Source organism: Pygoscelis adeliae, unplaced genomic scaffold (assembly GCF_000699105.1).
Source record: "Pygoscelis adeliae isolate BGI_AS28 unplaced genomic scaffold, ASM69910v1 Scaffold127, whole genome shotgun sequence".
Lineage (NCBI taxonomy): Eukaryota > Metazoa > Chordata > Aves > Sphenisciformes > Spheniscidae > Pygoscelis > Pygoscelis adeliae.
In genome coordinates, this window is record NW_008825208.1 from 4,761,889 (window position 1) to 4,786,975 (window position 25,087).

Consider the following 25,087-nt stretch of genomic DNA (forward strand, 5'->3'; position numbering starts at 1 on the left):
GGAAAATAGGTGACCTGTTGCTCTGCACTCTTACTTGATAGTGTCCTATTAATTGTCCTATCTAGAGCAATCTCTATTCTTATGTGACAGGTCTCACTAGCTGGTCTCCCAACACCGAACTGGGGGGTGCCTCAGGGGTTGCCACTTGTTTCATGCAACCAAGTGTTTCATGCATGGACACTTCTCCAGCAGAGGACTCTTCTAGGTAGTAAGATGCATCAGTGTTCAGACAGCCTCAGTACTTACTTTTTCTTTTTCTTTCTTTCATGTCACCAACTATCTTGCTTAGCTCTCCGTTATGAATAATTTGGGTAGTAACAGGGCAATAGGAAAAATTGCCTTGTCTCTAGATCTGCTATTCTTCCCCAAGTTCATGAGAGAGCTTTGCATAAGTTATTAATGGTGATCAAATGAAGTGAGCTGGCTTGTAATGAGCATTCAATAATTCAGCAGTAACCTCTTTTAGATGGTGTAAATAGCTGTGCCTCATGGAAATGTACAGTGCAGTGTAGTGATGCTTTTTTTTAATCCCACAATGGGGTTACTTTAAGGAAAAACTAGACTTGGCTTGGATTTTGCAAAACAACCCGACAAGTTTCTGCATCTTTTTGTCAATTCTTCACTTGTGTCACATATCCAGTAGTCCAACCTAAGTCTTCATCATGATTTTTACTTCTAAAATTCAGTTCTTGCAACAGGACTCTGCTATAATCTGTCTATAATCTGTCTCCTTAAAAATGTTGAAGCAGTTGCTGGAAATAACCAAGGAGTCCTTTCACATAAGAACAGTTCTAGAGTGAGATTATTCCTATTCAGAAAGTTGAACATTTTTGTTTTCAGAAGGAGGAAAACATTGTTTTACTAATGATATTAAAAGGGCTCTATTCTGCTTTAAGGAATATTGCTGCTACTTTAAAAGCAAAACATTAAGAATGTGCAACAGGCATCACTTCTGTCACATCTACTGTGTATGACCATTTCCTCTGTGGATAGTGTCCATTTGTGACTTTCTCTGAATGTTGTATAACAGAGGATTTTCTTTGGGCTTTTACAGCTGTATTCAGTATTTAAATATGCTTCATTTATAGCAAACAAGTAACCACTTGTGAAACAACTTGGGCAGGATAGAACTAGTTTATTTGTGATTCTTCCTCTGATAAGTATTGTGAATTAGAGCCTGTGCATTTTTAAAGCAAAAAAAGTGACTTTTTTCAAGGCACAGTAGTAAATTCAGGAGCACTGTGACCATGGCTATACCTTCCTACTTGCTTATTTCCCTTCTTTTTACTTGAATCTTTTTTGGTCTTTCGCTGACCGGTGCTTGTAAGTCTGTCTACTTTTCTTCCCTAAATACTGAATCACTGTTCTTTACTTGTAATTTAACCTTAAATAAGTTTTCTCTACGCTCTTCTAGTGTGCACATGGATCTCCACTCAGTCTCTTGAGTAGTCCTTTCAAAGACTGGTTAGAATTAAATTGTTTGAAATTACTTTTTACCCCTTTCCTCTCAAAATCCATTCTGTATATTGACTGTAATGCCAAAAAGTAACATGGCATTATCTAATAAATTAGTCTTTAATTCGCATCATCATCATACGTGGTGGCAAAGTGATATTTATGAAGCTCATAAACTTGAAACATAAACAGAACAGTTTCCCCTATTAAGGAAATAGTGCTTTCCAGTTCACGTTTTCTCGTAGGCCACATACATAGAGGTTGAACATTTGTTAGTGACCCACTTAGTGGTGGATATAGCATGCCTAGGTTCAAAGAGATGCCTGACTGAAAGGACTTTTTGCCACTTACGCTTGAATTTGACTTTGTTGCAAGTGTCAGTTACATAAAACATAAAATGTAATCAATGAATATAAACTTTCAAATCATAACCTTTGCTTTAAGTCCTTTGCTGTCTTACAGGCTTATGAGATACACTTCTACTGCTATGTAGGTTTTGTTTTTTAATCAGATTTTGTTGAAGCAAAATTCAAGTCAAACAGCTTTTCCTTATTTATGTCCTCATTCCTTCCAGATCATTTTGTCATTTTGACTTTTTCTACTTCAGGTGAATTCTTCTTTTACCAATCATTTATCTAACTGTTGTTTTATTCTGCACCACATTGTCTAATATTCATAGTGTCCGAAGCATAAAATCTAGTAGAAAGCGTACAGAAACAGCTTCTAAACAGTGCTGTGAAACAGCCACAAGAACTATTGAGGAGAAGCTCAACTGATAGTTTGAGCATGTAACTTCTGAAGTATTGCTCACCTCTGCAAATAAGTGGAGTATTCCCCTTGAAGGTGGTGAATGTTTTCTTGTTATTGGCACAAGTAACTCACAAAAATAAGAAACTCAGTCATTCCTTTCTTTAGGCTAAGCTAAACTTAATACTGTTTATAGGTCTGAGTTATGGAATAAATAGCTGATGTGCACAGATAGTCTTTTCTGTGTTGAGGTTGAGTAGTCCATAATTCTGAAGATCTACGAAAGGCTAAACTGGATATTCAGAATACCTACCACATAACAGTAGACAGAGCACCAGGACAGCTCCCTTGGAGATGTGTCAGAGGTTTTTCAGACTATAGTGTCATTAAGCAGAAGTTGGAAAAACAAAGCTGAGGCAAGAGCCAGATGAAGCTGACCCTGTCTTAAAACAGTAGGAGACTAAGCTGCTTTTTGATATACATTTAAATCTGAGGATTATTTAACTTGTGGACAGCCATAGGTATACCTTCTGTCTTGCATCACTCTGTTGTGGACTTAGACACATAATGTACTTTATGTGTCTTACTAGACTTGGAAACAAATGTGTGTTCTGCAGGAGATTTCCCTTGGTGAATGGAGTTTGGTGTAGAAGAGGCACAGATGGAAAAGTTCAGAGCTGTTTTCTGACAGTGTTGAGTTTAATCTTTGGCTTCAGGCAATACAAATTAGTCATTATAATTAATAAAGAATGAAGTTCCTGTTTTTAAATATTCGAAGTGGTGGCTGATTTGGTTTAAGTGCATATAGCTTCTACTTGGTTTGTCTTGAAAGCAAAATGCTTAGACATTGAGGAGGGGGAAAAAGCTGCACAGAAGGAGAATTTGTTTGAATTATACTGGCCAGGTATCTCATTTTATTTGAATAAAATTTGTGTGCAATGGGTATGCTGCTTTTTCTCCACCTGAAATCCACAATCAGATGGGACTTCTCTCTGGCTTGTACAGCCGCAGTGGTACTAGCATAAGCTTGGACTGAAGTCCTGTACATCAATGAAACACTTAGGAAGAACTGAGCTTCTAAATTCTTGTAACCCAGTTGGCACTTCCCACCAATTGAGAAATACCAACAGCTGTCAGACATACTTTGCAATAATTGAGATATCTGATGGGTCATTTGAAATAGCTGAATGGTTTGAATAGTAGAAGACTGCATTTTGTGAAATGCTTGTCTGGATTTTCTAGAACTTTGCCAGTTCATATACAGATGGCCAACCTCTTAAACAAGCATCTTCCCTTAAGACAAGCAGGAAGACTTAGAGTGGTCCCTCCAGCATCTGAGTCCAGAAATCAGGTTCAATTTCCAATTATTTATATTGCTTTTTGAGAGCCAAGATTTCTTTCTTATGTGCTTCTGTGAAGAAAGTGATTTTTTGACTGAATTATTGATAATGTGTAATTGAACCACTAGTTTTCAGGCAAAATTTCAATCTCTTTAAGAAGTTTTACTTTTTCTTAACCTTTTCAAATAGATAAGGCCTTTGGAATGTCAGATCTGAACACCTTTGAATTTTAGATGATAGCCCAAATTAAACAAAACTGAATTAAATAAAAGAAATCATTCACAGGGTCATTGAGGGTGGAAGGGACTTCTGGACATAATCTAGTCAACTCCCCTTCCTCAAGCAGGTTCTCCCTGAGCAGGTTGCCCAGGACCACGTCCAGTCAGACTTTGGGTGTCTCCAAGAATAGAGACTTCACCACCTCTCTGGGTGGCCTGCTTCAGCATTTCACCACCCTCACAGTGAAAGCTTTTTTTAATTGCAAAATTGCAGAATAAACCTGCAGAAATGAGTTCAAGCTTGTCCTGAATAAATTACTGGATTTTGTTTGTGTAGCTTCCTAAGTTAGTCTACTAATATTTATCAAGCTTAACTAATAGAATGTCTCCAGAAGAATTGGTCATGAATGATATCTTTTGTAACAGCTGGGTGTGCTCTTTGCCTGCAGTGGTCTGGGTGTTTGTAATATGAAAAATAGATCATATGAAAAGAGAGGTAGTAGAAATAATTTCTGCATATCTTTTTCTGTTCACTCTGGAATTGGTGAGTGTATGGGGAATGTCTTACATGAAAAAGCTTTCTCTTAGAGGTTTTAACTCCTTTTAAGGTTGTGGTTTAAATGGGTTGCTTCCTAGGAGATTAATAACACCAAAATCAGCATTTCTGTATTAGGAGATAAGACTAAAATAAAAGCCATGCACAAGAAGAGACATTCCTTTAAATTGCTCTTTTTTGGAGATGTTGCTGGAAAGAGTTTCTGCAGACAGTGGGAGTGATGGAGGTGACAGGTATAGAAATTGCTCTACTGTAATCAGACTAATAAGGAAAAAGGCACTTCTAGGATAAGGAACTTAGCTGTATCTAGGTAGAACTGTAAGTGAATACAGAAATGCTTCTGATTATTTTCGTATTGTTTATTACAGAAACAAAGAATTGCTGAGGTTGGAGGCACTTCTGGAGATCATGTAGTCCTGCTCAGAGCAGGGTTGTCTAGAGCAGGTTGCTCAGGACTCTGTCCAGTAGGGTTTTGGATGTTTTTCTTTAATAACTTTGCATATATTAACCTTTTCATGGCTTCATCTAGCCAATTTGTGTGTGCTGTTTTGGGAAGAATGGGGGTCACTTGGGGGGTGGGGTGGCAGTGGTGTCCTCTAACTTTTGGTGCTATGGTGGACTAACTTGTACAAAATCATGAATGCCAGCAGTGGTGGGCTTGTTACTAAACCCTCTCTTGTCTTATTTAATCAATTACAAACTTCCCATCCGTTTTCTGCTTTATTTACTGTTTAATACAGACTGTATAGATACCATACAAGAACTTGATACAGCGTAGGTTCTTTTATGTCTTTCCTGGCAATAAATGAGTTTGCCATTTGTGCTTTATGTAATATTGTTTATGCTTTTATATTGTTGTATCTCCAAGCTAATATTTCAAACTAGCATTTTGTGAATTAGATATATTGGATGCTTCCCTTTGGTGTGTTGGCTGGCTTTTGGACCTCGTTGTTTCAGTTTCAAAAAAAAAAAAGTAGTCATCAAGGAGTATGGGAGAGTTTCTGAAAAGTTCTGTGCTAATGAAGGATGGTATTCTTACTAAGTGGTATCCTTCTGCTATGTTAAATTTTTCTACCTATTTGCGTTCCTATGCACTAAATATTTTTAAAGGGGTATGCTTAAGGCAGCTAGTTAAGAATGGTGTACTTCAGGTTTTGAAGTTGTCAAGAGATGACTACTGCTAAACTCAAGTGTTTCATAAGAAGTGCTTAGACAGAATACACTGTTAGAAATAGGCTGTGGTTCAGTGATTAAGAGCTAGTTAAAAATGCTTTATGTCCATCTATCATCTGAATTACCAGTGCTAAAAGAACCTGAAAATGTTGCATCTCTGTTGGATGATATTAGCTCATGACCAGTTACTTGTACCAGTTGTTTTGAATATAGGAATAAAATGAGCCTTTAAACTCATTATTACTGACAGGCTCTGTTTAGTGAGTGAATAACATCTGTAGAAATGTTTGGCTTCAAATGTGGCTCAAATTCTGATACTGAAGTATATTTGAAATACTCATTTTCAAGCACTGTTCCAGAATTTTGCCGTTATACTTTCTATGTTAATTAAAAAGTTCAAAAGTGAGTGAGTAGTGGATTTTTGATGTTGTCTTAACCTTGAAGCTCCTCCACTTCCTCTAGTCTCCAACAGATCATAACAAACTCCTGAACCTATTTTGCATAGCAATTTTTAAGTCTTTCATTAATATGGCTGTAGCCATTTCTGTGTTGAACTTAGGAGAGTCCATGGGAACAGAGGAAGCTAGTTTAAAACAACTAACCTTACTGGAAAAATTAGGTGTTACGGCCTTTGAAACATTGTTATCTGAGGCAGATACGGTTCTTTAATATAAGCAATTTTTGCTCTGTGTGTCTATATAGGTTTTAAACACTGTTAGTTATCCATTGTGTAGCACTGCAGTACTAACGATCACTCTTGTTCCTCTTTTTAATCAGGACAGAGCTTGGGTTATGGTTTTGTGAACTACGTTGACCCCAAGGATGCTGAAAAAGCTATCAACACTCTGAATGGATTGAGACTTCAAACTAAAACCATAAAGGTATGTAGTGTTAATTATGATTTAAAGAACCTGAAGTGTTTTGACTTGTTGATCAGATGCATGATATGTTTTCCCTTTCCAAGTGTAACTTGCCCTTTCCAAGTGTAACTTAAGCATTCTGCTAATGTCAATAGAATAGACTAGGACTTCATCATGTAGCAGATGGTTAGTCCTTTGTGGTCTGTTTAAATCTAGAGAGGTAGATCATGATTAAGTATAGAAAATTGTGATTTTTTTTATGTGCTTGATAACATTTTAGATGTGAGCTTGAATTGTTTTAACTGAGAAATTGTGTTGTATGCTTGAGTTGCAGAAATGCAATATTGCATGTAGTCTGAACACTGCACTGTGTGCTTCCTCCTTACTTTCTCAAAGAAGATGGTATAACTTGCTTATCAATACTCCCTTTTTTAGGCTACTAGTGTCTTGTTTCTCTTACAAATCCTTAAAATCAAATGCTGAAACAACTATTTTGGTTACCTATGAATTACTGGACTCCTAGGGCTCTAGTCTCTAGGTCTCTAATATTTGGGATTCCTGGTTTTTCGTTTGTGTTGTAACTCCTGCACCTCTTGTTTACTAAATTCAGTTTCCTGAATTTCTAAAAGCAGAAATCTTAAGTTACTTCTTCTCATCTACTGTTTTATTCCATGATCAGAAGAGTGAGGATATTCATTTGAGCAATTGTTTGGGCTCTGAAGTCTTGAAAGAGGAGATGAAATAAATTTTATCAGGGAATGCAGACTTTTGAACATGTTTCACAGGTGTTGGTGCCTGAAGGCAATCGTTCCAACCAGCCCATTCTTCATGAAACAGCAGGGTTTGCTAGCTGATCACTTGGATGGTGACTGCCCTCTAACTAGGATCTTGTTTGAGCCATAAGATAAAGCTCGCCTCTAAAAAAGTTTGAACTTAAAAAGCCATGCAGAGCCACTTAAAGATGACGGAGACAAAAATAAGATGGCAGTAACTACGGTTAGAATGCCCTACCTGTTCTGGTTTCATAAGATTTTAATAAAGTGGATTACACTATTTGAAACTTAAACATACTGCTGTTTAACAAATGGTGAATCATGGCTCACAACAACAATGGATGAAAGACATGGACAGATGCTTTGCTGCAGAAAGCTCCTTATGTACTTCTGGCAGGTAGTCTCCCATTTTCTGCTTTGGGGGAAAATTGAGGAAAGTCATTTCGTGCTCCAGGTTTTTTTAAGCTGTCTTTTGGGTGATGGTGAGAAAGGGAATGGGTTTGCATTCCAGTAGTATTGCAGGTACACTGCATCTTTGCATTTAATGTCTTGGATTGGACAAACAAAAAAATGCATCTGTCTAGGGTGGTAAGTTGGAAGTGCTGGTGACTATATAGCCAGGCAAAAAAGGATGATGTTATAGAGAGGGTCTCCCAAATCAAAATGATAAGGGGGGTATCCAGTGACTTAGTTTATGCTGCCAGTCTATGAATTCTTAATCCTCTTTCACCTTGCTAAGTGATCAATGCAAACAGTCATAGCATTTCTGCAACTAAAAATTGATTGTAAAAAAAAAAAAAGTCCAGGGAAAAAAGTGAAAATGGAGTAGACAGATGTGGGTGATGACACTGGTGCTTTTACTTTCCTGCCTTCCCAGGACATGAAAGTAGAATTGTAGGTTATAAGTAATACCAGACAGTGACCCTTGCAGTAAGACTAAAGCTGATGTGTAAATTTTCAGGGATTTGTGCCTTAGATGTCCTTAGCTAAAGAAAATCTGAAACATTTGTGTTATTATGAGCCAAAATGATGACCTCTTCACCAAAATAAAGAAAACATGTTTAGTTAGAAAAAAAGTATCTGTAAACGTTGCTTGTTCATGTTACAAGTAAAATTCTGACTCTATCCACATTCAGCCCTGTTTAACTTCAGCAGCATCTTTCAGTGTTAGTGTGTGTGACTTGAGGGGAAAAACTGCTTTACTCCCTTCTCCTTTACTCTTCTTCTTGGACACAAGCTGGGTTTCAGGCCAAGTTTTTGTAACTGGATTCTCCCAAGATGTTGTTTAAAGGGACTGGTTTTACTTCCTTCCACACTGCAGAAGGGGCAGAGGCTAGGGGTATCCGTAGTATGTTTTAAAACTAAGGCATTTGTACATTGGACAGTTGCTTCTCCCCTTAAAAGAACTAAGATGTCTGTGTGGCAGTGACTTGAAAAGAGACTTATCAAGAGTGTCTGCCTTATCTGTGAACCAATAGAAATGCCCAGCCTACTTTGTGTGAAGCACTTTGTAATTCACATATTCATCAGATCAGCCTGGAGGCAATACTTAGCAGAGGTAAAGTTGATGTCTGAGGCCTTTGCTGCCTCTGGGGCAACAACTGAGGTGGAGGGAGTCATTTATGAGATCTCAGTGCCAGGACCTAGATGCTTGTTCTCTCTGTACATTTTTGGGACTTCTGTAGAAATGTTTAAGTAGTTCACTAGATTGATGGTTGAAAGTGTTTGTTTCCTGTTAGTTACAAAACTGGAAGGAACCTCGTTGGTTAGGTGATGGACTCTCACATTGTGGCTGAACTGAGTGTTCCCACTCAGAGGGAGTTGTTCTGATCCTAATGTGTGATGTTGTAGATTGGGGCCATGACACATACCTCTGATCTACTGCTTCTGTACTAGTCTGTTAGTCATTGGATATATTTCTCTGATCCCTAAAAAGGGTTGCCACCTACTGTTTTCTTGAAATAAAATATATTTAAAAGGTAGATTTGCAAAATGCTGGCTTAAGTTTTTCTATATGGGTAGTGATATTAAAACCTATTACCTGATACCTTTTTGAAAAGAAGAACATCCTGTGGAATGCTTTATGGAATACTTTATTGAACTATTTACAAAATATCTTAACCAAATTTCAGATCCGTACCTCCAAAACAAGTCATAGCAGTTTTAGTTTTGTCTAACCTGGTGCCAGTTGTGTTGCCATCTTATTTGACCTGAATATTAAAACTGTGGGATGGGTAAGCATTGATGTTGAAGGCACATCTAGGTGTCTTAGGTACCTGAACCCCAGTCTGCTGGGCAATATACCTACACATATTAGATGGTGCCCTCTGTGGCAAAATTCATGGCTTATTTGCAATGTAAATGGGCTTATTTGTATTACAGGTAGCCTGTGAAGTTTGGGCTTCATTTAATTATGCAACTTTAGTGTGAAAACCATTTGTATCTTAGAAAAGGTAAAACATCTTCTGTGGCTTTTCTTTTGGAAAGAAGCTGCTGCTGGGAAGCACTTTGGCTCTCTTCTATTTAAGAGCCAGTGAAAATGCAGATTTCTGTGCCTGGAGTGATTTTTCGTTTTTGTTTTTTTGTTTTTTTTTTTTTTCTTACCCACTTGCTTGTCCATGACTTTTTTTTTCATTTGGGTTGTCCTGGAAAGATCAGTTCTTCCCAAACACGGAGAACTCAGAGGAGCAAACAGCATGTAAGAGTCACTGACTTGCTCATAGCGGTAAGGAAATTCAGTGCATGTTTTGTTGGCTTGGCCTCTGCTTGGGAGGGGGGAAATCCTCAGTGGCTTCCCCTCCCCTTGCTCCTGGGAAAACTCCTTAAAAAAAAAAAATACAGGTGAATTTATTGTGGGATTATCTCAATAGTAATATCTTTTAGTGTGGTGTAAAAGACTTCTACATTAACAAGAAAGTATAGTAAGATTCTCTGTCTAAAGAGGAGTGGGCAAATCAATGGCCTATCCTTGAACTGATGTAGAGCTGTTTAAGATGCTGAATAGGAGGCAGCTTTTTACCTAGATTATTAGGGGTAGCAGGAGGATACAGGAAAATCTCTTTGGCTTTTCTCTGTGGATGCTAGACTGCTTGAATGATGGACATGGTCTTTTGTGGATCGTAGCTGCCAAGGGGACACTGCAGATGGCAGTAATGCAGTACTCGTTCCTCCCTTGCAAGGTGAACTGGGGCTAAGGAGCTTCCCGCTGTCCTGCCTCCAGCTCTGCAGTGTGAGGGGGCCTGAAGTGGCAGAGCCTCTGCATGCGGGAGCTAGCAGATGGTTTTCTTACTCATTAATGCTGGTGATGCACACATAGACATGTATGCAAATACACGTTGGAAAGGGGAAGGAAAATAGTTTGTCCAGGCTAGAGGCCTAGGAGTTGTTCTTTTTTATAAGATAGCATTGATTGTCTAGCTGTATTTTACCTAGCTAGTGCTTCTTAAAAAATCAGATTTAGTAAGGTTTCCTCCTCTTAAATTCTTTGGACTACTAGGGTGTTTACATGGGTAATTATCACCTGTCAGGGGAATAGAGATTTAAGAAATATTTTATCTAAAGTATTAAATCTGTAGGTTTCCTTCCCACTCTTTCATAGCTTTGCATATATTAAAAAAAAAAAAATCAGGCTTAACATGTAACATTCTGCCAACTTCCTGTTGGAATGAAGTTTGACAAATTCTTTGGCTACAAGCACAGATGTCCTACTTTGGCATCATCACCTAGTTAACTGCCCTACTGTAGAAAGCTGTGTAATGAGAAGAGCTAGTTATGACTTCAGTTGAATGGTGAATACTGAACTATCAGCTTTACAAATGCCTGAGGAAGTGCAGTACAGCAAGGGAAGACTTGAAGTGAGGGATGTGCCACAGCTTCATTAGTGTTCTCTGAGGCAGTGTCCTTAAAACTTGGCATTATGCAATGCAATTTCACTTGGTGCCTTGAACCATTACTTAGATTTACAATAAGACTAATTTTAAAGGAATTATCCTCTAACTTAACTGCTCAAGATCTCCACCCTTATGAACCTCTACCCATGATAGTACTCTTGAAAATGCTGTGTACACTTAATGGAAAATAACAAAATGCTGAAAGAAGAAACATGCTAGTTTGATTTCTGAGTTAGTGCAGCAGGTAAAAGATCAAGATTTTTTCCTGTCGTCACCATTGATACCTGTAAAGGAAAATTTTGGTAGCGTCACTTTTTGTAGTAATTCTTTCATTAGCTAATGTCCCTGGGGAGCAGTGAAATACATGAGTTGTGTAAAAAGTCTATTAAAATACCAGAGGCTATACCAGTAAGCTCTGAAGGTGAGAGAAACCCTCCTTACCTTCTCGATTTTTTTTCTTCCAGTGCTAAAGAACATTGATCTAGTGAGTAGCAAAAGGGGATCCTATTTGAAGGTTTAATTAAAGCTAGTGAGTTTCACTGATGCCATCAATCAGCAAAGATTGAGAGAAAGGGGCATGGTGTGAGACCGTTTAGTGGTCTTGACAGGGTAATTAAATACCCCGGGACTGTATTCTCAAGGTAAAATTGAAGTGCTCCAGAGGATCTCAAGCAGAAGAACAATTTGTCTTGGAACAAAGGTAAAGGTGTTTTTTTTTCCCTTAAATTTCTGCAGGAGTTATATAAATGGTAATTATACAATCTTTTAGCTATGTTACAGTTAAAACTTTGACAGTATTTCCATTTTAAACCCCCTCCCCACCCCACACATGCCTTTTCACCCCCAGGTAAAATTTGTTCTTCACTGAAACTCAAATCCCCTCAGACTTTGAATGTTACTTAACCAGCTTAAGCTAGCTGCTTGTTTTTCATGTTGCTGAATAATATTTAGAGGAGGATTCACTTCTGAACGCATATTGCTGTCACTTCCTGTAAACCACATCACGGCCACACAGTTGTTCATTAATGCCTAACCACTCTGAGGAGAGTAACACAGCGTGTCAGACTGAACTACAAAATGTGCTCATCCCACCTTCAGCAACTACATAGCTTGTTTTCTGTTTGGACTCCAAGTGCTGTGTTGCAGCTGATTAGTTTCTTGCAGGAGTCTGTCCCTGCTTTCCCTAGGGCAGACCAATGCAGCTTAACCCTAAGGCTGCTCAGCAGGTTTGCAGCCAAAAAACTCAGTGGTGCAGTAAGGTCCTTTCTGAGCCTGTAACAGGGGGGTTCTGACACAGAAATGGAGATGTTAGAAGGCGCCAACAGTACTGTGTGGAGCTGAAGGAAGACTGCAAACACTGTTCAAAAGCCAAGCTCTAAGCAAGCAAAAAAAGGCAACAAAACCAACAAAAACCTGCTTGTTACTACTGAGACTGATGCAGCTTCCTGTTCTCTGCCCTCCCTATGCTATGCAAAGTCCTTTAAGTAGGATATGGCTTTCTGCATGGGTCTAAAGTGCTGCAAATACCAGGCGTGGAGATGTGTCTGGATTTTTTTTTTAAATCCAGATAGTTGTTTTCTCCGTAAGAATGCTTTTGCTATTGTAAAACATGGCTGCACTAATTTTGAAATTATGGAAGTCTTGAGACAAATTGACCTCTAAGCTAGTGACTTTCAAATTTTTTGACATTTTAATTAAATACTGACTCTGGGTGTCGTTCATCCATCCATGCAGTAATAGTATTTCCTGAAAAGTTGTAAGATATTCCAATGAAGCGATAACTAAGTGGCAATGGATACATGTTTTGTGCATTTCTATAAGGTGTGTCTGTGGAATGAATAATACAAGAGAGACCTAAGGGATGCGCTTGCCAGTGTCTGTCAGCAGCAGCAGCTCCCTAGACACAAGCATGGAGAAATTGAAGTACACTAGTTTCCTTCAGAAGGGAAAACTTGTTGAACAGATTTACTTCAACTCCAAAAATAAAGGGAGAATTGGGGTCTGCTGTTAGGAGATTTTGTTCTTGTTTGTATTATTCCTGTGGAGAGCTGGATATTATCCTATGTACTCTTGTTCTCTAAAGTATGAAATGGCATGGGTTTTTTTACTGGAAGTGTCTGAAATTTGTGGTGCTTACACTCACTGGTTGGGCATGAGTTGGGGAGGGAGTGTTGATCAGAATCAGGAATGCAAAGTATGGAGGAAGGACTTGGACACTATCAGAAAGTGAGAAGAAGTTGAAAATGTTTGGAGACTGGATCTCCTTTTGTTTCTTACCTTTTCTTTGTACTTAAATTCTGAGTTAAGTATTTCTTATTTTTAAAGAGGCAATGATAATTAAGTGCAGATTTCAAAATGTTCTTCTATATTAGTCCTTTTAAAGGCAAAACAGCAGAATTGCTATTCTATGATTGTAATGCATAATTCCCATCTCCTGTTTTAGTGTAGAAAGAGATCAGTGAACTTAATTATTGTCTTTCTCTTAAAGTAGTATGATAAACTTAGTGCAACAGTTCACCTATATTATATCTCAAGCATCTCTGGGAAAACCGCTGGTTCTGTTTTCGTCTATAGCAGGATTTCCAGTTGGTTTCTGTTGTTAACATATATGTACTATTACATTTGCTTCTGTTTACCAAATGGCATTTTGGGTCTCATGTATCTGCTTCAGACCAAGTCTTGTGAAAACCTGTTTCTGGTGTTCCTTTGTGGTACGTACAGCAGCAGTTCCTCTTTGAGCAGTGTGCTGTCATTAATCGGTTATATCCTGAGGAAGACTCCTGATCATCTTCCTCTTGGTCATATAAAGACTGGTCTTAAGTCTAAATTTGTTCTGGAAGAAGGCTGTCACAAGAGAAATGCTAGCATAATGGAAATATGTAGACCTTGAATCTAGTAAAGAGAAACAGAAGAGAAAAAACACACAAAAACCAGGGAAAAAACCACAGAAAAAACACAATCAAGAGCTAGGAACTGAAGCTGCCAACTGGAGATGAAGTGCAATGTCACATTAAAGTTGGAGAATAGCTAACCAACAAATGTGGTGAATTCTGTATTTCAATTATTCTCCTCATCCCCTCTTTTCTTACAGTAGAATATGTGTGTTTAGAATTACCTGAAGATTATGGAATTAATTTAAATTCTAATAGAAACAATGCATTTTAGAGCCCATCCAACCTAGTCATTATACCTGTCCTTTCTGATCTTAATCTTTGCAGCAAACAGCCCCTTTTGTCTTCATCAGTGCTTATACTGGGAAACAGAGAAGGAAACCCAGTTCATACTTTGCAAGGTCAATCTCTGTGGACACTTCATCTAAAATTCATTGAGCCACCCTTGCAGAACATGGTAACCATTGCTCAGAGATGTTCTCTGGCTTGATTGCTCTTTCTGTCTTTCACACTGCCTCTCTGAGAACATAAATGCAGCTTTTGCATAAGCTGACCATATTCAAAATACATTGTGCTACATTTTACACTCAGCTTCTAGTCTAAGCAAGGCCAAAAACAAATTTAGGAAGACTGCTTTTTTTTCTGTAATGTTGTAAATTCCTCCTCTGGTACTGTGATGTGCTTTGTAAAGATCCTTTCGCTAACTTTGTTCATGGCTTTGACTTTTTGCAAAGTCTAGCCATGAAAAATTGTAAGGACTTTAGAGGAGTTGTGTTTTAATACTCCTAAGGCATATTCTTAACCTATGTCACTGATGTTTCTGAGGAATGTTTTCAGAGAGCTGGTAGAACCATACAAACATACAAGATACCAGGATAGTGCATTTCTTAAGAGCAAGATCAACTTGATCTGTCCTTGCTGAGTCACAAATTTATCATTCTTACATGAAGTAAATTCAGATACCTTTGAAATAGTTGCCTGCAGAAAATTCTCTTACAAATTGGATGAAACTTCTTTGAAGCCATGTTCCCCCTGAGAATTGTGGAACAAGGAATTGTTTTCTGGTAGCTACTGAAAGTCAGAACAGACCTGCTGATCTAATTGAAGCACCTCCACTACCAAAAGAAACCTTCTGTTGCTTGCAGACAGCCTTGTCAGACACGCAGCGAACTCTAGTTGCTAGTTTTCTCTGGCTTGTAAGAGAACTGAGAGTATAAATCCTTCTGGAGCAGGTTTAGCTGCTGGGAACTGCTACATAGTGATGCCTGAAATCCCATAAGGATGTCACTTTCCAACATCATGACTACTGCTTTTCCAAATGAAAGATGGTTCTCTTGGATAATGCAGTGTTATCCAAGGGTGTGAGACTGCACTAGAATCAAGGCTCCTTGAATCCAAAGCAAAGGGCATCCATCTAGCTGGGTACTCTGGGCATAGGGTAGAGGAGGGGAAGGGCCCATTAAAGTCTCTTTTGAAACTGTAGTTTTGATCAGGCCTGTTAGTACTATGTGTATTGAATTTGATACTGTTATTGATCAGTATTGCTCCTGCCTAGTGATGAGAACTGGCCATATTTTATTAGAAAACTCATGGCATAATGGCTGGCTTGATGATGACAGGGAAGATGAGTTGATGACTTAGTGATGAAAGACCAAGAAGGATTTATCTTACCTATGTCAACATGAGTGCTCAGGTGCTTTACATAGCGAGTCTTCAGCACATGGGAAAATATCTTGGCTTCACAAGGAGGTATTTTGGTACTTCATTTCAAGATAACCTTGGGAATAGTACTGGGAAAAAACACTTCCCAGACTGGAGAATCCCATGCTTTCTTGCAAAACATTTAATCTCAAGAAGAATTAATTATGAATTTCTCAGTTTCTCAGTCTGGTTGTCTTTTAATGTCTCACTGCTGTCCTAGGCCTTCATCAGTCTTCTCATGCAGGTGAGACCTGCTCATGGTCTGAGTTCCTCTTAAAACTTGCTTTGCTGTGCTGAACTTGATGCTGCCTGTGCTTCAGTAATGACTGAATCATGTCCTATTCTGAGGAAATTGCAAAGGTGAGAGGAAGGAGTAGATTAAAATGCTGAGCTGGGACTTAGAGCCAGAATTGAAACCAGATTTTTCCTTAGATTTAATGCTGATCCAAATAACCTAAGCAGCTAGCTCAGTTTCCTAGCTTTGTTGTGGAGCTAGGGCTTTTGACCTGCTGTCTGCTAGAAAGTGAAGTGAGTGTGACTGTGCTGCAGGTGAGTAGCACAAGTGGCTGTGGTGGTTGTTTCCTGACTGACAAGAGTCAAATACAGAAACATGGTCAAAGAGGAATGAAAATTAAAAAAATCTTTCTGAGCTCCCGGACTCATTGTTGTATCATCAATGCTCCACTCTGTCTAGTAACTAACCTGAAAATTGGTGGAAGCCTCAGATGCTGGAGACCTTATATCTGGTGTCCATACTGTGCACTAACATGCTTAAGAGTAAAAGTGATAATATGTAAAGGTGGAAGACTTTCCTGTGAGCAGTTACCAAAAAGCTGCAAGAGACTACATCTATAAGGAGACTTCACTTTATTTCAGTGAAAGTTACCTGCAAAAAGGTCATCCCTTAGCTTTGAAAAAGACATCCCTGTGTTATTTTTTTCCCCAACTCAAAAACCATGTTGCATTCATATCTGTGAGTCTTGGTAGGTGTGGTGTGGTATTTTTAGCTTACAGCTCTTTGGCAAATTCATATAATCTAAATAAAATTATTCTAGTTCAAAGGAAGAGCTTTATAAAATACAGGTACTCCTGTGTTGGCTAGTCATGCTCATATGAACTACTATGCCCATCACTTTGAACATCCTATTTTAGGCCTGCTTGTATAAGAAGTTTGTAAAGGAACTGGAGCTTCAACACTGTTCTAGCTGGGCTGTTCGTCTGGACGTGGAAATGGCTGCCCTGGTCAGTGTAGCTCTCCTTGTGTGCCAGGGTTATAGAGGATCCTTTGTCAAGAGTGCATGTAGGAAGAGACATAATTACTCTGCACTGCAATATCCTGAGGCAATTACTGACTTTACAGGTCCCTTATAAATATACCCTGTTCCCTGCAGTCCTTGAAGAGAAAGCTCTGATACCAGGGCAGTGTATTGATGAGCCATTTGTCTCTGAAGTGTAGCTCATCATGATCCCCAACAGTTACTACTTCATGGCCAGATCTGTTCTAATTGTGTCTATTTTGTGGAGGAACAAACTGTCAGGGTGGTCCACTCATGCCCTCATGGATCCCATGGCTGACCTCAGGGCTGCAACTCTGGCACTGGTTGTAGCTGTCAGAGCTGGCACTCTTCATGATACATGGACTAAAATAGCAAAACCTCTTCTGATGGTAGTGCTGAAAGGCTGTTACTTCCGTGTCCATTATTTGAATGTGTTACCTATTGCTGGGCAGGCTGTAAAAGCAAAGCCTGTATAGGATATGGTTATATTTATTAGCTTAATCTACACACGTTAAGTGAAGCTGTGTTGAGACCGAAACCAGCACAGTATGTTTTGTAGTTCCAGAGTTGAGTCTAAATTGCCTTTACAGAAGAAACTCTTATGTTTCCAATGTGCTTTGCTCACAGAAACAAATGCTGCTGCAAGCTTGCACCATGAACTTAAACACAGCACAGCATGTATGTGTTTAACAAGGCAGTCTTGGGTATACTGGGAAAAGTGGCCTTCAAGCTTTGTTTGGAATGGAACTATCTTTCATTTGTGGGGAGACAGAAAGTAAACTTGATGAATACACAGCAATGTACTCTACTGTTTAAGACAACAACCTATCGCTGGCTAGTGACAGCTGAGACCTGGTCTCTGTGTGTGCTGTAGCAACTTGTTACTAGAAATCAAATTATGCAGAGTTCTTGAGTCATGGTGTCTCATATACTAATTTAAGTGTGAGTTAAGTACACTTGCCTGGCACAATGGTCTCTGAGATGTTGCTGTAACAAAAACAAAGAAATATGTTCTTGTTTTTATTGTGCTTGCCAAGGGGGCTTGTATATTCCTAATGTATTCTTCTTCCCAATATAAATCTGTCTGGTTTGCAGGAAGGTTTAACCCATTTTCATCTACACAGACTGGGTGGTAATGTATTTGGATTTTTTGTTGGACTTTTTTTTCCACTGAAACATGCATTTTGAAAGAACTGGATACTATCCATAAGGCAAACAATGTTGTAAGCTGAAAGTTTACACTGGAAGTTATTGAATGCGAACATTCACTGAATGAAATCCTGATTTTAACATTTAAAGATTTCAGATTTAAAGACTTGCAAGAATACCTTAAGTAGAGGTGTTTAGAACTTGATATCACTTTTTCCTAAAGTTCTTGCATGTAATAAATACACTCTGTTTGCCTTCTATACCACTAATAAGCTATAAGAGAAAAAAGATGGAAGTATGATGCTGAGGTGTCTAAAGGTAGTAGCAGATAGTAAGAAACAAACATTCATTTATAGGGACTGGGTCTCTCTATTCTTTTTGGCAACTTCTTTGTTCAATCTGTTAACTTGCACAGTTTTGACTTGAAAATTGTAAATCAATTCATCTTGATGTTAAGAAATGAAATATTAAAGCAGTGAAAATACTTGGATTTGGTGGTGTAATGTTTGCCTTTCTAGAAACAAGTCTTTCCTACTAACTGCAATGGAAAAATCCAGTAAAACTGTTCTAGAATTGGTGTCTCCAGAGTAGCTGTGTTCAGTGTTGTACACTGTGTGTCATCATTAAATATTTAAAACTGTAGGCTTTCTGGCTGCTTCTTGACTTGCACTGTGTTCAATGGTTTTGACATTACATAACCTTAATGTTTATCTATTAAATATTCACCTGTGAAGTAGCTGTGGAAGTAGTATTTTAGCACAGCTATTAATTCAGTTCATATGTATATTTTTTGAAGAGATTGAATCTAGAACTATCAGCAAGTAATTACTGAATGAGCAAACTAACAGGATACAGGTAGGAAGATGAATCTGGAGAGTCTCTGCTTTAAATCTCTTACAGGTGAAATAGCTGGACTTTGACATCAGTAATGAGTTAGAAACTGTATATCCCATACTCCAGGCAAGCTTCTTTTGCATGAGAATTAGTTCCCTCATACCAGTAACATTTTGTGACGTCCTTTTCTCTAGTGATGCTGACTTGCAATAATTACAGATCACTAGTAATGTTTTGCCAAAGAAACTCAAACTTCAGTTACACTGGGTTTCTGAAGTTCAGCGTTTCTTTCAGATTTCTTGCCTGGCCAGAACTTCTGGTGCTTGGCAAGATGACTAGAGAGAGTGTTTGGATATTGGTAATGAAGTACTGATTTCAGTTTGTATGTTATTCCTGTGACTAATCTACCCAGATTCCAGTATGCATCAGTCAGGATACAGGCGTAGTCACTGGGATACTTTCCATGTAGGGTAATCTGTGATCAGCATATGTTCTCAGATGTGAAAAATACCTTGTAAACACACTTCAAGAATTTAAAGGGAATGACACTGAAACTGAACTTGTAATGGTAGTATTTACTGGTTAGAGCTTATTGCTTTCATTTACTTGCTTTCGTTAAATTGCGTTCGGTATAGGCCTTGACTGCTATGTCAAACTCTGTTCCAAATAGCATTTACCAGCTAGGGCATGGGCAGTAAACATCACTGGATCAACTGTCACCGTGAAAGAATTCGTATTGACAGAGGAAAAGTGAGGAATTTTGCAGATACTGTTTTATATCTTGACAGATACCAGTTCTGTAGCATAAAATAAACTGGCAGTAAGTTAGCAAGCATTTTTGTGGATTTCCCCTCTTCTGAGGGGCTCAGAGTGAGTTTATATCCTTGATATGTGGCAGCACATGTCCAGCAGTTTGAATTCCCCTTTGGAAGACAGTGTCTCTATTTTTAATTCCTCTTGGAAGGAATAGGGGGGAAATTACTGTATCACTTGTTTTATACAAAAAGCTGAGTGGGAATCCTCTGTCTTGGCTTTGTTACCTTCACTTGATTAAGGTTACTTCCAGAGTCTGGGTAGAAATCCATTTCAAACAATTTCCTTAAGATTTGTTACGTGTTGTTGCAGAATCACAGAATGGCTGAGTTTGGAGGCACCGCTGGAGGCCTCTAGTCCAACCCCCTGCTCAGAGCAGGTTCACCGTAAGCAGGTTGCTCAGGCCTGTGTCCAGTTGGGTTTTGAACATCTCCAGGGTTAGACTCTACAATCTAAGTAACTTCTTCTAATGCTTGAGCACCCTTTACCATGAAAAGGTGTTTTCTTATGGAATGAAACCTATACAGAATTCACAAATGAACTTTTCTGTGTTTCAGTTTGTGCCCATTGCCTCTTGTCCTGTCACTTGCTACTACAGAGAAGAGTCTGGCTCCATCGTCTTTACTCCCTTCATCAGATTTTTTATGGCTAAGATCCTGCTGAGCTGCCTCTTCGCCAGACTGAGCAACCCCTGCTCTCACAGCCTTTCCTTGCACCAGAGATGCTCCAGTCCTTTAATCACTTTTGTGGCCCTTTACTGGACTCACTCTAGTTGTAAATATGTCTTGTACTGGGGAGCCCAGAGCTGGAGACAGCCCCCCACAAGTGTCTCAGTAATGCTAAGTAAAGAGGAAGGATCACCTCCCTTGACCTGCTGGTAATGCTTCTACTAATGCAGCCCAGGTGGTTGTTGGTCATGCTTGTCACAAGGGTACATTCTGCTGGCTCATGATCAGGTTGGTGTCTACCAGGACTCCAAGGTTCTCTGCCAAGCTGCTTTTCAGCCAGTTGGCTCCCAGCATGTACTGGTACACAGGATTATTCCTCCCCAGGGGGAGGGCTCTGCTTTTCCTGTTGTTGAAGTTTGAGGTTCCTGTTTGCCCAATTCTCCAGTCTGTTGAGGTCCCTTTGGATGGCAGCACAAACCTCTAACCTGTCAGCCACTCCTCCAAGTTTTGTATCATCTGTGAAGTTTCTGAGGGTACACTCTGCCCCATCATCCAGATCACTAGTGAAGATGTTAACCAACATTGGATCCAGTATTGATGGAGGCCAGTGACTAGCCTCCAATTGGACTTCATGCCACTGATCACAACCCATTAAGCCTGGCAGTTCAGCCAGTTTTCAGTCTACGTCACTGTCCCACTTAACTAGTACACGTGAGGTGTACTTAATGTGCACTTCATAAGGATATTATGGGGAAGAGTGTCACGTCTTACTGAAGTTGAGATAAACAACATCCACTGTTCTCCCCTTGTCCACCAAGGCAGCCATGTCATTGTAAAAGACTTTTAGGTTTGTCAGACATGACCTCCCCCTTATAAATCCATGCTGACTACTTTCAGTCACCTTCTTGTCATTCATGTGACTGGAGGAGATTTTCATGATTAGTTGCTCAGTCACCTTCCCAAGGATTGAGTTGAGATTGACTGGCCTGTAGTTGCCCAGAGAGCGAGAGAGTTTCTTGCCACTCTTGAAGATGGGTGATACAATGCTTCCTCCCACTCCTCAGAAAATCCCCTGTTCCCCATGACCTTTCAAAGACAACCAAGAGTTGCCTTGCAAAGGCATCCATTAGCTCCCTCAGCACTTGTGGGTACAGCCTTTCAGGCAACATGGACTTTTGTCTGTGCAGTTTAAATATTCCTCAGTGTGATCCTCCTCCACTAAGGGTAAGTATTCCTTGTTCCAGACTTTCTACTGTCTCGTGGGCTTGGCATCCCTGAAGGCCAGTTGTACTGGTAAAGACTGAGGCAAGGAAAGTACTAAGTATCCTTTCTGTTTCTGTGTCCTTGGTCAGCAGTTTCCCTGCCCTGTTCAGCAGTGGGTTCATGTTTTCCCCAGTTTTCCTTTTGTTGCCAATATGTTTGTACAGGTCTTTTTTGTTGCCCTTCAAATCTCTCACCAAATTCAAATCCAGGTGGGCTTTAGCTTTCCTAACCTCATCCATGCATGATTGGACACAATTTATATATTCCTACTTTCAGATCCTGTACACATTGTTTTTATGTTGGAGTTTAATTCCTTGTTCATCCAAGCAGGCCCCCAGGCACCTTTGCTTGATTTCCTGCTTGATAGGATGGACCTTTGGCTTGAAGGTGATCCTTCAGTTACTGGAGTTGGTGAGCAGGGACATCAACATGGTTTCCAGACCTATAAAGCTGTTCTAGCAGCTTGCTTTGTGAGACCTGTGGTATCTACACCTGTGCTGCTGGGCTGTGATAATCACCTGGGAGGTCCATCAGCATGATGTATGGGTAAGAAGGAAGAATTTTAATTTCATTCTCAGCACTACTGAACTTGAACTGTGGATCAGGCAGACCTTGTGAATTAGTTACTTGCTTTTAGCCTACCTTAGAGTCACTGACCAGGAGGGAAAGAAGTTTTGGGTATTAAACATTGCTTCACAGATCACTTATTTGACTTAGGGTTTTTCTTTGCTTTTTATGTGTGTGTCCTTCTCTCTTCATAAAGAACACAACTATTATTTCTGCTTACATTGTACTTCCTCAGTTTTATCCTCTCTAATGTGTTGAATCAGAATGACTTTGACAGTTATTAGTGGGCAGCTGGAGGGAAAGTCTACTTACTCCATTAGATTGCTTAGAAAATGGAGCTATTTAATCTATCAACATCTGTAGAACTACTTCTAGAGCAAAGTCTAGATACGTGGAGACTGGGAAAACAGTAGCACCATAAAGTACGGCTTAGGGGTTTTGGCAGGCCTTTCATATTTTCCATTCGTACAGACTTCTTTTATCCTGTTTGAAACAAGTTTGTGAGGCTTTACATTCTGCAACCTCTGTTCTGAGTGCTTGCAAGCATGCATGCTTAGAAAACAGCTTAGTAACAGGTATTTATCTGAGTTCAAAGCTACAGTCCACAACACCTCCTTAATCTTCAGCAAACTATAGTGGTGTTTTTGAGTTTCTCAGTGAAATGTTGTTTGACCAGCAGTTGCATAGTGTTCTTGTTAAAGGTAAGTCACTGTTTTTCTTCCTTCCTTAGCTGATGGTCATTCCCAGGAATTCTGACTTCTCTCCAGGAGACCTGACCAAATGCATGTGGAAAGAAAAACTTGTGTCTGACAGCTTAAATACGACTGGATAGAACAGTTTTCAGTGTATCTCAATTCCAGAGAGAAGTAAAAACTGACAGATAAAATTGAGATGTGCCAGGGATGCATACAGCTATACATCTGGTTTATCTATAAGTAGTGCCTCCCCTGCTTCCATTGGTGTCAAACTTTACACTAATAACAGTTCATTGTGTTCAGTTACAAAATGGACTCTGTTGCTGTGCCCTCCTACCATGTAGAGTTAAATCTGGGGGGGCTAGAAGGGTTCCTTTTTGAAAACAAACATTTACTTAGCCATTCAGAACTGCTTGGTTTTGATAATTCATGATTTTGTTGTGTCTAGTCCTGATTCCAGGCAGTCTGTGCCTATTCTCTGGCCTTGGGTCTCCTTAAGGTCAACCTGCCAAGTGTGGCATGGAACTTTATTTCTTAAAGAAGCTCATAGCCAAGAAGGCAGGTTGGGCAAATTCTTTCATTCCTTAGCTGTTGTTTTTTTCTACCTCTTGGGTAGCCATGACTGTCCTTGCTGCTTCTTTGGCTGAATGAAGGCAAGCTTTACTCTCTGTTTTCCTGTCTCTGGTGCAGCTTACCTCACAGACTCTCTATGCACCTGGGAATATCGCAGGTGTACACTTTTGCCTGTAGAAGAGTAGGAAAATGACTCAAGATCTAGAAACTGTTCTTTCAAATGCAGGTGTATGTAGTGTTAGGGTTGAAAATACAGAATAAAAAAATAATTTGGTTTCAAACATAGCTTGCAAGTATTGGGCTTTGACTGCACAGCCATATAATGGTAGCAGATTTACCACTTCAAGAAAAAAAACTGTTTTTACAAAACTTTGGTGTTAAACCCTTCAGTGCAGCACTGGCAAAATCAGTCACTTGACCCAGCTGCATCAGTCTGCTATGCAGCTGGTAGCTGAAGTCTGATTCCTCTTCTTTGTCTGACTTGCAAGACTGTGCTTTCCCCATATCTTTATTTCTGTAGATTGGCTGGTACTCATCATCCTTGACTTTGCAAATACTCATCTAAAGAAAGGGCATGCTTAGTCAAACAAAACCAGCAAAATGATACAACAGTAGGGTCTCCCCTTTCTTCCACTGAAAGAGCTAGTGTTGCTGATGAGATTTGGATTTGAGTATCGAATCTACTCTAGCAAGTTTTAAGAAATCAGAATTATGTATTTGCCTTTCCTGAAGTACCTGTTAAATTTCTCATCTACTGTGTGAAAGGCTCTTGAGAATCAACTGTTATATGCAGGAATATGACTGCTGGTGTCTCGTTTCCAGTAGTTTACAAGATTCCATCATTGCTGTAATCTAAAGTGGTGCTGCATAGTATATGCATAAATTACTTACGATGGTGCAAAATGACCATAATCACTTTTTACTACTACGATTCTGATAACTAGAGAGGCTTCCTATGGCAGGTTACAGGCACTTAAGTCCTGAACACTCCTGCTGTGTAAATTTGACTCTAGCTAGTAGTTGATATTGTCTTCTAGAAATAATCCTATGTTGACTCTTAAATGGCAAGAATCAAGTCAAAATAGAAAATCTAATCTATCAATTTCCAGCTAGTCTATGAAATGAACTTCTACTTTCTGTTCACACTGCATTTTGAAAAAAATCACAAGAGGTATCAAAGACATTTTTAAAGAAAAAAAACAACTTTTAACTTATTGGAAAATACCTATTGTCAGTGTATGTGACTGGATTATGGAAGAGGTCCCTGTGACATGTGAAGCTGAGGTGGAAAGATTTGTCCAGAATCACATAGCAGATTCCTGCCATGACTAGATGTCAGGAATATATTTTAGTATTTGGTGGGGTCTTTTTTCCATTGGTCATTTTTTTTACACTTAGCATCATAGACACTGAATCCATTTTTGCCAAAAGGTCTATGGTGTTCTACCTGGCGCCTTGATGGTGGTAATTTTCATGAGCTCTTCTGGGGACAGTTCCCTAGTGCATATTTCTAATAATATAAAAAAGTGAGGCGGCATGTAGAAGAAAGAGGACTAATCTTTAGTCCAGTGGGCTCAGCTCCAGTAGAGAATAAACTGTTCTTCAGTGCGGCTATACCAGAGTTCAAACAAACTGTATGTAAAC

General features: G+C 39.2%; 1 protein-coding gene across 3 annotated transcripts in view; it reads left to right on the forward strand.

Annotated features, from left to right (window-relative positions):
- The window catches only part of ELAVL2 (ELAV like neuron-specific RNA binding protein 2), a 59,201-nt gene that overhangs the window by 24,341 nt on the left and 9,773 nt on the right, over window positions 1-25,087 (forward strand). For all 3 annotated transcript variants that reach the window (XM_009328953.1, XM_009328952.1, XM_009328955.1), the window contains exon 2: window positions 6,267-6,370. In XM_009328953.1, coding sequence (XP_009327228.1) covers window positions 6,267-6,370 — 104 coding nt within the window. The remainder of the gene's footprint in view (window positions 1-6,266; window positions 6,371-25,087) is intronic.